Here is a 15628-nt window from a genome sequence, read left to right on the forward strand (position 1 = left end):
AATGCCAACCAATGAGATTCAGCTGCAAAACTTGAGACTGTGTTTTCAACCAAATTCCCAGGTCTTTGGCCCAGAAGTGTGCAAAAACTAGAAATTTTATTAAAAAATCTAGTTATTAATATATTTAGTCCATATAAAGGTTAATTACAAAAATTATTACAAGACTTTACAAGGTGTACAGTAATGAATTTTCAAGCATAAATCATTTGATACAAATAGGAAATTAGTCTAGGGTAAATAGTTGGAAAAATTAGACATTACAAGCAGTTATTAAACCAACTTGCATGTTTGCAATTCTGGATTTCTTTTTTTAATTTGATTATGTGAAGAAAAACTCACCTCCATTGCATCATGGGTTGCTCGGAAATACACAAATGCAAAGCCACGAGATCTACTTGTCTGAAATATAAAGCAAGAATAGGTTTAATAACTTGAATTTTCTGATCAGAAAGAGTTTTATGGAGTGAATTAAGATTAAAATTAAGTGAAAAAATTTTTCAGCTTATGACATTTCTTTTATAAACAGAAATTTATATATATATATAAAAAAGTCAATTACTTGTCTGTCATATACAACTTGGACATCTTCAACGGGACCATATTTGGTGAAAACTTCTCTAAGATCCCTTTCTTGTGTATATAAACTCAAGCCAAACACACCAAGACATCTTGAAGGTTCTGGATTATCCTGAAATTAAGTTAAAATAAACCTTTTAATATTAATAATTAAATATTTTAAGATGGTTTGGGGGGAAAGACTCCTAAGGAAAGGGAAGCAGTTATTTACTGAAGATTTCTAAAATCAAATGAATTATACATAATTTAAAATACTATTAATGCAATTCTTTATATACAAAATATTGATGTTATTATATAAAAATAAACTAAGTTATATTAAAAATGTATGCTTTTCCAGTAAACTGAATAAAATAAAAACATTTCTGTTTGGTGTTTAACAGTCTCATCAATCACTCTAGCATAATTTAAAGGTCAAAGTTTGTTTTATAATTAAAAACTTTTTTCTTTTGCTTTTAAAATCAGCATATATGAAATGCAATTTGGTTTATGCCAGGGCAACAAATCACTGGCGTTATATTTATTATGAGGTAAATACAAGATGAGAAGATTATAAATTCAGTTCCAGTTTATGAAACTCTTTTGTCTTGTAGAATAGGAAGAGTTATATTTTCCAGTACAGTTCACTTGTTTTTTTTTTTAAGGAAATTTAATATTTGTACAGTGCTGAAGTTTTTCTATGTTGTTTACTCAGAACTGAAATTTTATTTCAAAATCTTTACATTTTATTAGTATGTGCTTAATGGACATAAGCTTTTGAAACGGTATAACATAAAGGGAGATCTTTCAGGTGAGAGTGTATTATTTTTCTTTTTTTTTATTTTTATTTTATTTTATTTTTTTATTACATTTTCACCCCAAACAAGGCAAATTGCTACTTTGGTGTAGGGGGCTACTATCAGGGGCAACAACTACTGGGGTACTATGTAGGGATTTGGGCAGCAAGGTGTCGGTTCACGTTACACTTGAACTTCTGCACGTCAGTACTGTTGGGGAAGCAGGGACCTGGAATGGAATTCCAGAGTCTTGCGGTTCTGGGGAAGAAACTATTGGAGTAAAAAGATCTTTTACATCTAGGGACCTCTACAGTGTGGGGGTGGGATCTAGTAGCCTGTCGGGTTTGTCGAGGGTGCTCGCGTCGTGGGGGCACAAGTGATTGCAGTTCATCAGAGCATTCACCACTAAAATACTTGTAGAACAGGCAGAGGGATGCAACATTTCGTCGATGGGACAGAGGCTGAAGCTTAGATGCCAGTTCAGGGCCTATCAGATTTGCGACTCTTTTGAACCTTGTCAAGGAGCGAGAGACTAGTAGCAGATGCACCAGCCCAGATGTGGCAGCAATACTCCATACATGGGCGAATGGTGGCCTTATAGAGGTACAGGATACTTTCGGGTGTTAGTAGTTTTCTAGCACGGTAGAGAGAGCCTACCTTTCTTGCAGCGGCCCTGGCAATACCTTCAATGTAATTGTTCCAACTCATGTTTCCTGTGAACGTTAGGCCAAGGAGTTTGAAAGATGGACTCTCAGATAAAGGGTCGTTGGCCATTGCTATTGGTGGTAGAGAGGGTTTCTTGTAATTATTGAATGAAACTAGTTTAGTCTTGGCAGCATTGAACGCGACCAACCACTTTTGTCCCCATTCCACTACAGATTGGAGGTCTTCCTCTAGTGTTTCTGCCATTTCTTTAGAAATGTGTTCATTCGTCTTCCTGTCGTGTCTGCCATAGAGTGTAGTGTCATCAGCATATATACCCATCTCAGAGGCAATGTTGTCGGGGAGGTCATTTATGAATATCAGGAACAATAGAGGTCCAAGGATAGAACCCTGGGGCACTCCCGCATTTATATCATATTGTTTAGATGTGCGACCGTCGAGGACTACCTGGATTTTTCTCTTATCTAAGAAGGATTTAATTATGTTAAGTATTCTACCAGTGATACCGTAAGATCTAATCTTCCTGAGGAGACCCTCATGCCATACCCTGTCAAAAGCCTTAGATATATCTAGAGCTACCGCTCTGCCTTCCCCCGCTTTGTCCAGTGATTGGTATATACGTTCAGAGATCACGGTGAGGATGTCTGCTGTGGAACGGGCTTGTCTAAATCCATATTGTTTGTCAGTCAGTAGTTTAGCATCTGTAAGATGATGGACTAGAGCATGGTTAATTATGGTCTCAAATATTTTGGCAAAAAGTGGGAGGAGGCTAATGGGGCGATAATTTGATGGGTCTGTCCTTTCGCCAGAATTCTTGAATACTGGTACAACAGAAGCAGTTTTCCAACAGCCCGGAAAGCAAGCTTCATTAAGACATTTGTTGTAGAGTTTGGAGAGAACTGGAGCTACTTCGGCTGAGCACTTTTTTAATAGCACAGCTGGGATAAGATCGGGTCCACATGCTTTTGAGGTGTCAAGGTTTTTTATGATAGCATGCACCTGAGCAGGGGTGGTTTTCAGATCGTCTAGTGTGGCGTCTGTCCGCATAGGAAAGTCAGGTAGGGGGTGGTTGGAAGGGTCCAGTGTGGAGTTTGAGGCAAACCGACTGGCAAGCATGTTAGCCTTGTCGGTTGCTGAGGAGACAACCTCGTGATTGTTGGTTAGTGGGGGAATTGTTGATTGCCCATTATTTACTACACTGTTGTAGATTTTCCAGAAGTCTCGAGTTCCTAGTTTTTGTGCTTCGATGCGCTTTTTAGTGGTTTCCGTAAATTCTCTCTTAGCTGTCGCTATTTCTTTCTTAACGTTATTTCTAGCTTCTATATACTTCAGTCTGTTTGAACTGGACTTATGTCGGTTAAACCTACGGTATGCATGCTGCTTTTGAGTAATGGCAGTTGCACAAGTCGACGTAAACCATTGGGGAGAGTGGGGCTTACTATAAAATTTCCGCATGGGAACATGCGCTTCGATTGCAGTTTTGAACCAGTCAGTGGTCTCGTTTGCACACTGTTCAGCAGGGAGAGAGAAAATATTTTTCCATGGAGCATCTCTAATTAGTTCCCTGATGGCTTCCCAGTCAGCCTTATTATAATATCTCGTTGTTTTGAGCACTGGCTCTTCAGTTTTGGGACTAGAGTTTAGGGCGATTTCAACCATTATCACTGCATGATCAGCGTTCCCGAGTGCGCTGTGGGCCTTCGCTATGCAGTCATCGGGAACTGTGGTCAAAAACAGATCTAGAAGTGATGCGTGTTGTTCTTCCTGGTCAGGGAAACGGGTTGGAAACGTAACAATTTGTGATAGGGAGTGAGATATAGCGAAGCTATGGGTTGTGCTGCCCGCTGCATCTGTGTGAGTAGAGAATCCAAGCCAGTTTTTGTGGTGGACATTAAAGTCACCAAACACATGTATTTGTGCGCTAGTGTCGAGGGACAGTGCCGTGTCTATACTGTCAGATACTTTGTTTATTATGGAGCAGTCCTGAGTCGAGGGAGAGCGGTAGAGAAAATAATAGTAGCTAATACTGTGTTGCACGTTTAGTCTAAAGCACATAAAGGCTTGATCATCTGTTTCTAGGTTTGTTTCTCTAGTCAAGGGAAGGGTATTACGAATGTAAACTCCAAGTCCGTGCATATGTCTGTCAGAGTCCTTACGGCAGAGTGGGAGATATCCAGGCATGTTAAAGTGGTTAGAGGGAATGGAGGAGTGTAGGTTAGTCTCACTTAGTGCTAAGATATCCGGGGTATTTGTTAAGAGAAATGCTTCAACATCAGCTAAGTTAGTTCTAAGCCCACGGATATTTGTGAATGAGAGCCTCAAGGGAGGAGGCAAGTTGAATTTGTTTGTCCCTAATCCTGGTTTAAGCTTATTTTTAGATTGTACTGTCGTCATATTTTTTTTTTTAAGAGTTTCGGTAAGGGGGAGCTAAACAAGAGGTTATGCGGAGCTTCAGACATGCATCACAAGTAGACCATCAGCTGACCTTTCTCCAATTAGGATTGTGGCCTCAGGAAAGCCCACCGGGGATGAGTGCAGGGTCCCTTTCCATGCGCGTCATGGCACTGCAAACAACCCGATATTATTCAACTGTTGATGGAGCAGCCGCTCTAAGCGCTACCAAAGAGTTAGGGCTCCTGTACTACCAGTCGGGAACAGCAGCCAGGAACTGTCAATCCGGTACCCTCAACCCTTTAGAAGAAGGTCAACCCAATCTAACCGCTCAGGCATATCTTATACTCAAGCACTCCCAAATGTTCAGTTATAGGGGTGGGGCATGCTGGGAATGGGGAAGAACGGCGTTCATTGCCCTAGCCAGGAAACAAGATCTACTGCTGGGTGTTTCTGTCGAATCACTGAGATAGTGTCTCTGCGCTTGACTAATAGGCAAAGAAGGAGTATGGAAGCCGGGCGATAGACAGAGCCTATCTACTCCTTTTTTCTGCTCCCTATATCCCAGTTTCCATTATTTCATGGTAGGGATATGTAGTGTAACTTATTGTGGCAGTTGGTCCATGCTTTCTGTCATTTAGTGGAAATGTATTTGTTAATGGTTTGTTGGAAATCTGTATGGAATTTTCAGATCAGATTGCTTCATAATTACTTTAGTTAGTGAATGTGTTTTTCATTTCTCCTGATGCCAGTGTGGCTAGCTATCCAACCAAAAATAAAGTTTATACTCATTAATAATAAGATTGATTTATTTAATACTTTGTTTATAAGTGCATTGCTTATATTTTGATTTTTTATGAGAAAAGTGTGGAGTTGGAATCTGAGAAAATGATAATTTTTTTTAGAATGTTGCAGCTTCTGCATTATAAAGTGTTTTGGGGATTTGGTTTTGTTCTGGATGGCAGCACATCCCATGCTGTCACCTATTTTGGACCCATCAGTATTAATGTATACATGTTCTGGGTAATTTTGTTGGGTAAGGAGGATTTCTTCCTGGAAGGTGACAGGGTTTGTTTTGCTCCTGGGATGGTTTGTTAGAGTAATACTGGGTTAGAAACTAATTCAAAATAATTCACCCTTAGAGATTATTTGGGCTTCAGTGATAATTTTTTCAATATGTAAGCTATGTGGCAAGTTTGGTGTAATATTGTATTGCAAGTTTTAGGCGCCTCAACGCCAAAGTTTCATGAGCCTCTATGTATGGGCTTTTCACTGGTAAGGTAGTGAAGACCCCTAGTAATTTGGAAGTTAAAAATGCACAAAGACTATAATCAAATTTTGCTCCAATCAACCGTAGATATTTTTACAGTAAAAACAGGTGGGGTGGGGCGCATTGATCTTAGTTTAGTTTTCTAAAGAGATTCATTGAGATTGAGAAATAATCCTTATTAACAGTAGCACACGAAAACTTGCATGTTTTATGCTAATTAAGCACAATGCCATGCTATTATTAGTGAGCGAAATCAATGTAAAAGATGTATTTTCAATTGTTAGGAGAGAAAGAAAAATGTACTTTTGCATTATTTGACCCAGGACTTTTTTTTTTTTTTTTTTACTTTGGCATAGGTGCAATTGACTGCTGATGAGAACCAATGTAAAAAGCATAGCAGTGATTGAAGACACCAGAAAACTTAAACAGGAATTCAAAATGTAAGAAAGTTTCTAACAATCCCCTTTTTTCCCTTACACATACACAAATTGGAATAAAGATTACCCAATTTAGTAATTAAATATAGATGAAAAAGTGCTTAAACTAGGTATGGCAAAAAAAATTTTTTTTTAAAAACTTTAAAAATTAAAATCCATTATTCTTGAGCATTTTTTTCCCCCAAAAAATAAAAGCCTGAATTTTATCACATGAAAAGCAGAATATAAAACTTTCTATTTTTAATAGGATTTAAAATTTTCCAAAACTACACTATTCATCGCCTTTTTTGCCTCGATCGACAACATTTAAATATTTTTTTTAAAAGGCTTTTGAACCAATTCTTTTTATCTAAACAAGCCTTAGGATTATTTGCTATAAGAATATGCAACAATATAACAGGGCTCTAGGATAAGCGAAGCAGTATATTTATTGCAATAATTGCTATCCTATTTTTACTTAAAAAAAAACTTTCAAGTTAAATATTAATTACTTAATCCACCTTTTATTTTAACAATTTATATTAATTTCTTAACCATCCTATTCCTTCCACATTTATTTACCTAGTTTCTCAGTCTCGATACATAAAGAATATAGAAATGTTGGTCGATCTGCATAAACTCCTAACTATATATAATAGCTCTACACAAATATTGAGCACTTTTGAAGAAATATTGTTTTTTAGTTTATGTTGGTAATATACTTTTGGCCTTGGAGGGGGGAGACTAAAACTTGCTAGGGTTTCAAATGATCTGAAATAACAGCAAGGAGAAACTATTCCACATAGTTCTGTTATATTTACCCTCTTTTGGAAATGAGGTATGATTATGAATATTTCCAGTATAAAATACTCTTTATACATTGTGAAATTTACTTTATGTATGAAAACCCAAAGAGGGGATATATAACATATGAGAAATATTTGGAATCAAACCTCCCCTTGCTGTTATTTCAGATCATTTAAAACCATTGTAAGTTTTAGTCTTTCCTCGATCAAGACCAGAAATTTTGGGGAAATATCAGATTTTGTCATTCATACACAAAACTAAGAAAACAAATGACTATGAAACATTTTATGGCTGCAGAATGTGCCAAAAATAGGCTCTGGATAATACCCTTAATGTGCGACCTTAAGGGCAAATGTCATATATATAGCCCACCACATAAGCCAGCCTTTATTTCTTAAATTCTGATCAATAGTCGCTAAGATTTGGAACTTGTAAAATTGCCAAAAAGATGATTGTGTGTGTGTGTGTGTGTATCTAAAGAACGCATTTTTTTGAATCAATAAAATATGCCCAAATTTGTCTACATTTGTAAATATAGTGTCCTGCAAGCCAGCTTCAGTATGGCTGGTGTGGTTGCCTCCCGAGGCCTTGCCAGGTCACTAATATATATTGAAAAAGGGGGTAGGCCATGCAATTTACCCATCTCTTGAGAATTTTTAAGTATAATCTATATATATATAGAAAAGGCAAAATGTGGGTGACCATTTTGTCTAGGTATCGCAAAGGCTTTAACGCTAGTCTATATATATATGAAAGCGAAAATGCATGTATGTTCCCTTTTTCTGTATGTCAACAAAAGGCTGTTTTCAGAGAAGCGGTCGGTCGCTTCACAACTTTTTATATCACAAATCATAAAATCTCAGTTAACAACGAAGTTCGCCTGTCTATTTAATTTGCTTGATTTCGGAAAGATAAATATTCAACATTTGTCAATCGCCGTATGTGGGTTAGTCTTTTTCCTATAACATTTTTTTTTTTTGGGGGGGGGGGGGGGGGGCAAGGTACTATCCCGCAGTCAAACTTGACCTCATTAACTCATTAAAACGGGCACCTGCTAAATCCAAGCAATTAAATAAATTCAAACGTGTTTCCGTTAACATGTCGCGGTGGGACAATGGTTAACGTCGCACTTTTTTTTTTTCACACTTTAATTTACAACTTTGCCTTAACGGTTCGGGTTCGATCCTCATACTTACTTTTACCCCCCCCCCCCCGAGTTTCCGCACACACCTACAAACACCCAGGCAACGCCGGGTACCCCTCGCTAGTCTATATATAAAAAGCAAAATGTGTGTGACCATTTCGTGTATGTCTCGCAAAGGCTTCTTTCGCACACGCTCGGGGGGTCGTTACGATCACTTACAACTGTTTATATAGCCTCTAGATAATAATATCTACGATTTGGGAACGCAGGTCGCCTCTACATTTATTTACATCGACTTATGAGATTCGCGCTATTTCACTGTCAACTGTTTGTCCTGCTTTTTAGTATAAATAAAGTGAAACTAAAAATTCAAACAGATGTGTTCTCGGCATCGCGCCGGGAAACGACCAGAAACAATCAGCTTCAATCAATGTGGGGACAAACTCCTCTCATATCAGACAAAAACCGTCCCCCAATGACGAGATCGGTTCTACGCATGCGTCAGACGACGTCATAACCTGATTTAGTTTAAATATTTGAAGAACTGACACAATTTCATGTACGTCATGTTAGCTCAGTTGGTTAGAGCGTTGGGTCATTATCTAAACGTTTTCGGTTCGAATCGTAGTGTGAGATGTTTCCTTTTTTTTGGGGGGGGGGAGGGGGGGGGGGTATTTTTTCAGATTTTAAAAAGAATTAACGTTCGTTTTTCCGTTTTCTTTTTTGCCTTTTTTTACTTCGCTTATTCTGGTTTTCATTAACACCCTCACCTCGGGCCGACCACACACACTAGTAATAAAGCTTAGAGCACATTATAAATCAATTTAAAAGGACAAGATTGAATTTTAAACAGATAAAAAAGTAATTCAGAACCTAATTTTTGAAGTTAACAGCATTGATGCAGTTGGAAAATAAATCTTTCTTGGTGTATGTTATTTGCAACTATCAAAATTAGCCCCAAAAGCCACACAAGCTTTTTGTCATCTTTAAATCAATCATTCTTGTTTCATAATAAAAAGACTGCTTACCTGATCTCTGAGCTGAAAAAAAAGAAAAGAAAAAAAGTCAGTAAAATAGTGATGAACAATTTTGAAGAGACACACTCAAACTATTTCATACTAAAACGTATTAATAGTTTAAGAAATGTCCTAACAATCAAGAAAAATACCGCAATCTTTACCCCTCCCCACCAATTTTGGAGATAAATTTAAAACTAAAACTTTGGTACTTGGGAATATTTTAAGAAATCAATGTGCTAGCAGGCTGCCTATCCGTAAAATATGCTTAAGTAGGGTATTTAATTCATATTTAGTATTTATCATAAATCCAATTCTTTATTGATTATATTGTACAGCTGTATTCCTCACCATATGACCCAAGGGTGCATGGATTCATTCATTTAAGGGTTGGTTGATTGGTACACACATCAACAGCTAGGACTCCCTCTATCAAATTTAAGCCTGTAGTCCAAAAATTGAGAATTGAGCATATACGATTTTGCTTGGGAGTCTTTTTCCTTTTTAAATAAAGTTAAATAAAAATGGTTCCAATTCATTACAAATGTCCCAGGAGCATGAAAGAAAATCAGATTAAAATGGTTACTTTTTTACAAATAATAATGCAATCTGGCAGATTTAAAGATTGTTATTTTATGCTATTACAATTAAAAGATAATTAAACATTTAAGATAATAAAATATAAAAATTTAGTATTCAGGCTTACAATCATTAATTTTATTACAACAGTATGTAACAAGTTAAATAAAAATTACTTTTAGTCAAGAAAATTTTGTAACAATGAAGGCAGCAAAAAAAAAAAAAAAAAAAAAAAAACTTTGCAGAAAGGTTTCCAAATTTTTTAGATAAGGATTTTGAACTTGTATTATTTAAGCCAACATTTTCATCTCTTATTGTTTCAGCCAATGTAACTTCTAACATTCAGATATATCTTATCCAAATTTGGAATTTTTGTCAAACTCGTGAACCTGTATGAAATTTTCAACAGAACTCATTTAATCAATGGGGATAGCATGCTCTCATTCTATCAACCATGACCAGGTACAAGTCTTAAGGAATTCGCATTTTATTCTAGAGTTCAGAAAGATTCATATTTGACAAGACGAAGGTCGGAGGTTACATTGACCGAGATGTGATAATACACAAGATGAAAACAGGAGGCAAAATAAGGCCAACTTTACAGTTTTTTTTTTTTTTTTTTTTTTAGAAGTACAATAAAATTTTCACACAAAACTAAAATGTGCTTAGTGAATTTTAGGAGGAATAAAAAACTGAATCATAAAAATAAATGCAATAAGAACTAAATTTTTAAAATGGTATTTGTTTCTCAATAAAATACTTATATTTATCAAAGTTATTTAAAGAATTCAAGTATAAGCTATTTACAGAACGAGTTAAAAAGATAAAATAGGATTAAAAAAAAAATTAAAAAAATCATTGATTAATCATATTGAGTAACAAAAATCTTAACTTACCCTGCTTCCACCGCCCCCGCCAAGTCTATGTCTGTTAGACATTGGAGATTTGCTATGTGTTCTGTAGTATCCTCTTCGTCTGTCATTATAACCATCTCTGTAATAATAGGGAGAATACCGCCCACGGCTATAGGATCGGCTACAGCAAGAGAGAGAGGAGAGAGAGAGAACTTATCTGAATATTCAGTATGAGACAAACATGAATATACTGAAATCATGCAAGCTTCTTTTATAATTATCATAATATCACTGAGAATCTATTATTCAATATTGAAATAGTCTAAAAAAAAGTTAACTAAAAATGAAAAACATTGCTTTAACATCTTTAATGTAGTTGAAAGTTATCTTTTAATGGATTAAATAGTTTTTAGTTTATAATATAAAAGTAAACTTACCTCCTACTCCTGGAGCTGAGGGGGAGTAAAGGAAAAAAGGAAAAAATTACAAATAAAAGGAAATTTTAACTAGGTAAAAATAAAATTTAGGAAAAAAACAAACAAACAAAATAAAAACAAAAAGAAAAGCGAGGTAGAATTAGAAAAATCCGAATTAAACTCTAAGGTCAATTTAAGTAAGGTACTAATTGAAATGAAACAAATAAAATTTTTAAAAAAACCTAAAAACCGGAAGAAAATTTCTTTAAATGAAAAATATTTTTTCTTTTAAGTTTATAAAAGAAAAAAAAAAAAAAAAAATACTTACTATCTACGCCTGCCTTGTGAATAAGGACTCCTTGATCGGGAGCGAGAATAATATCTACGGCCTCTACTCCTAGATCTAAAAGATACCAGTAGAATTGACAACTTAATCACAGCTTGTGCAATTAATATTAATTTAGCTGAATAAATTTTAAACATTGAGTAAATGAACCCACCGACCTACCCCAATCAACAACAAAACACATATGTTGGACAAAATTTACACATAAGTTTCTAAAAAATAAAAAAAAAAGTGGAGCAAAATGAAAAGGGGGGGGGGGAAATCCAAAGAAAATGTTTGCTCATATTTAACCTTTTCACCCTATAATTTTTCTTTTATCAAGTGATAAGATAAAATTTTTAATATGACAAATGGATATAATTTGTTGTAGTGTAAAACAGCAAGCCATTACAATTATTTAAAAAGGGAAACAGTAACTTTCGAATTTTATTAAAAACAAAAACAAGCAAATAGTTGAAGACTGGTTGATAAAACATTAAAATCAATGCTATGATACAGAAAATCAGGAAGGTTTAAAATAATTATAAAAAAAAATGTACAAAGCAAGAAGAAATTTACCCACAAATGAAAAACGTTGGGTGCTAATTCAGCAACTTGAATCAGTTGTGTGTCAGATTAAAACACCTTTACTCTTCACTTATTACAAATGTTACACAATAGTGAACACTAATTGTATTTGACAGATGAATAATTAAAGAGAACAGGAAGAATTTTAAAAACATTTACAAAAATTTCATAGTTTATATAAAAAAGAAAAAGTTGCAAATATAAAAAAGAAAAACATTTTTATTTCTGCTTAGAAAAATATAAAGATTTTTCAACAGCATTGATTCCAGTTTTGCTGGACCATAAAATTTTACCATAATTTATTAGCTCTTCTCTCCCAACTAACCTCTAAAACAAAGAATCTCTAAAAACAAAATTTTTTGTTTAATGGAAATCGATCCATGCTTACATTTAACATGGCTAGAACATAACAGTGCACATGAAGGTGTAAGGAAGATTCAATTTAAGCAAAATAGGTTGCAATGTTTAAGAGAACTACGATCTACAGGTGCTACATAAATAAATTTATGTTGTACGACACAGACTCAAGTTTCCTGGAATGTCTAGATTAAACGGTGATTGAAAAAAGAAAAAATAAAGAAATAAAATATTAGTGTTATACAATGCTAACTTGTTTTTGCATAATCATTTTAAGTCTTTTGCAAAGGATTATCTGACACTTTATATCATTCATAGCCAATGTTTTTCGTTAGCCAGTAGAGATTTTTCATAAGGTTTCATTTTTGTGTGTTCAATATTATTCCAAGCTATTTTACAAATAGCTTACATATATTTATATATTTTATGAAAAATGATATTCAAGTCCAAGTTTTGGAAGTGATTTAAAGGTTTTCAATGTAAGATTTCTCCATGTAGCAGAAGCCACAGAATCTGCTGGCATCAGAGGAGGCAGATCTTTAATCAAATCTTTAATCATGACTTGAAAACATAAAATTGAACACATTTTTATTTGTACAAACTTTTCTCGTCTAATACTTAACTATTTATATGGGTTTAGTTTTTCAAATGCATTAACAGAATAGTACCATAGAATTCCGTTTTTCAAATAAAATTAAATTTAACATCCTATTTTTATTATTTACCAAAACTTTAAACAACTGCAAACCCAGAACTCATGTTTTATTTCAAGAGAGAGATGTGAACACTGCATTAACATTAATTAAATGGATAGAGTTAAGACATAATGAACTGAAGTGGCAGACTTGTACAAATTTGTTTTAAAAGAATAATAAACCGCATCTATGGCTCCGTAAAAATAATTGCCTTACTAAATATTACACGAGAAATTCCTTATATTTAAGAAAAAATTTCTGGCTTAAGTTTTAAAAGTTTTTCTTTTATAAGTAAACTTTTTGACTAACTCAAGTTAACTTTAATGCCACAAAAACTATTTCAAGTAAACTATAATTCATGTACACCAGGCCACACAACTTATTCTGTAAGGGCCTAAGGCTGAAGACTGATCCAGGGTTACGGTATGTTGATCAATCAAGTAAGCCATTTGTATGGCAACAAAACCCAAACTCAGTTGTCAACCACACTTAATCTGTCCCGACTGCAACCCATTCGACGTCTGTTGGTGTGGGGCACTGTGACACTAGAGAACAAATTCAGCTGCACCACAAAAGTAGAACCAAACAGTATTATCAAAGAATTTGGGGGCTTAAGACTAGAGACAGTAGTAATGGCCTGCATGTGGATTCAATGTCATAAAAATGAAAATCTTATTTAAATGCCCCCTCCCCCACCAATGATAATGTAAATAAAAGATTTTTACTTTTTAAATAGTTCTTGACAATGCTGAAAAAAGAAATTAAATTAAGCATTTTAACACTAATCTTTAATTTATGTAATCCCCTTATGAGACCCCCAGAATCATACGGTACCAAACACCATATATAGGGAAAACGGATTATATATATAACTGTATTTGCAATAACCCTTATCCCTGAATGGCTTCCGGGCCTTGATAAGTGGTGACCACCGTGTAAAAAAAAAAAAAAAAAAACTGCATTCTCCAAACTCTTCACTGGACAGAACACATGTCAGAGGATACAGAATGCATTTGACAGTCAAAATTCAATGTTTATGAAGACTACCCCGGTTTGTATTCCTAGCACACCTTTTATCTCTGGTGTTCTAGACTAAAGTTATTGAAGACACGGAAGAAAATTCAACTTCATAGGATGATCGCAATGTATTCATGGATTATGTTGACACCAACATCAGTGTTGAAATGAACACGACATGCTGTGATAGCTTAAATGTTATACTTCATTTTAAAACAAAACCTAAATGAATATCTATTAGTTCCTGAGATACATGAGTTACAAAGTCATGAAACTTTGAACCCATTTTCTGACTTATTTTAAAAGTAGCGCTTAGTATCATGTGATTCTGGAGGCCTCATTGTCAAGAGTTCATTTTGCATAATTTTCGTAACCAATAAATTCCTCATTAAACTATGAAGATGCAAACAATTGTGACAGCAAAAAAAAAATCTTTAAATGGTTTTGATAATACAAGGGATAAAGATACTTACCGAGATCGACTGTAAGATCGTCTATGTCTTCGCTTTGATCGGGATCGAGACCTTGATCTTGACCTGGACGGTGAACGGGACCTTGACCTTGAGCGTGACCGAGACCTAGAGGCTGACCTTTGGGAAGCGGCAGATTTTGGAGTTGGTGACCTCGAGTAAGATCGTGAAGCTTCAGTTTTATGAGATCCAGACTGATGAGATTTCTCAGACACTTTGGATTCTCTTGATGGAGATCGGCTTCTCTAAAATAAAATTAAAAATTTTGTTTACAGTTCAAAAGAAATAAAACAGTGAAAAATATGACATTTTAATTTTTGCAGATTTCGTATATATTATAAAGTTAATGTTCTATCGATTTTTATATATTATAAAGTTGTGATTTCAAAAATAAAATATTTTCCTCTGATATGAGCCATTATTGAAAATCCATGGATTAAGGAAATTAATATAACCCCTTCTATATATTCCTTTTGTCAAACAAATTAACTCGAATATATGTGTCTATATTTTGATTTTCAGAATTTAATTTTAACTAAATTTATATATTGCTCTATTCTTAAATATTGAGCTTTTCCTTTTTGGCTAGGATCACCTTGAAAGTATTACCTCTAGTAATATCTATCAGGATTTTTCATCGGATTTTATTCTGTGTCTTATCTCGCATATATATATATATATATTTTACATACTAGCCTAGGTGCCCGACATTGCTCGAGTGTTTAAAGGTGTGTTGTAGTAGGCAGTCAGTCTCGAACCTGTGATGCGAAGGTAGAAAAGAAAGTGGAAGTGTGTGTAAAGGTGTTGGTTCAGCAAAAAAAAAAAAAAAAAAAAAAAAAGAAAAAAAAAGCTCTCGATATTTGTTGTCCGAAAAGTAGAGCTTCAAAAGGATACCGATCTCGTGAAAATCTGTTGCCTCTCTTAGTTTTAGGCAGACATACAAACATACATTTAAACAGACAAGTGAGATTTATATTTAGTTCCTTCAGATATAATCGAAACTTGTGAAGAATTCTTGTTAAAATTATTAAAAAAAAAAATAAAAATAAAAAAAAAATACCAATGTGCTATCAGCTAAAATCGAAACCAAGACCAAGACTTTATGAAGAATTCTTGGAAAAAAGAAACAAAATAGATTATTGGAGTGCCATTAGCTATAATCAAAATCGAAACCAAAACTTATGAGGAATTTTTGGTAAAATTATTTATAGAAAAAAAAAAATAAAAAAAGAAAAATTACTCAAGTGCCATCAGATATAATTGAAATC

At 34.5% G+C, this 15628-nt stretch overlaps 1 protein-coding gene across 10 annotated transcripts in view; it reads right to left on the minus strand.

Moving 5' to 3' along the window:
- The window catches only part of LOC145291165 (transformer-2 protein homolog beta-like), a 31971-nt gene that overhangs the window by 5949 nt on the left and 10394 nt on the right, over window positions 1-15628 (minus strand). For 2 of the 10 annotated variants that reach the window (XM_080136698.1, XM_080136699.1), the window contains exons 2-8: window positions 14364-14605; window positions 11237-11311; window positions 10930-10944; window positions 10535-10631; window positions 9072-9083; window positions 560-688; window positions 340-399 (exon numbers count right to left, since the gene is read on the minus strand). In XM_080136698.1, the coding sequence (XP_079992824.1) occupies window positions 340-399; window positions 560-688; window positions 9072-9083; window positions 10535-10631; window positions 10930-10944; window positions 11237-11311; window positions 14364-14605 (630 nt within the window). Of the gene's footprint in view, window positions 1-339; window positions 400-559; window positions 689-9071; window positions 9084-10534; window positions 10674-10929; window positions 10945-11236; window positions 11312-14363; window positions 14606-15628 lie in introns of all 10 variants that reach the window. The other 8 variants (XM_080136695.1, XM_080136697.1, XM_080136703.1 and 5 more) reach the window with 5 other exon arrangements.

This window comes from Euprymna scolopes, chromosome 12 (genome assembly GCF_053919585.1).
Source record: "Euprymna scolopes isolate OS-2025 chromosome 12, ASM5391958v1, whole genome shotgun sequence".
Classification (NCBI taxonomy): domain Eukaryota; kingdom Metazoa; phylum Mollusca; class Cephalopoda; order Sepiida; family Sepiolidae; genus Euprymna; species Euprymna scolopes.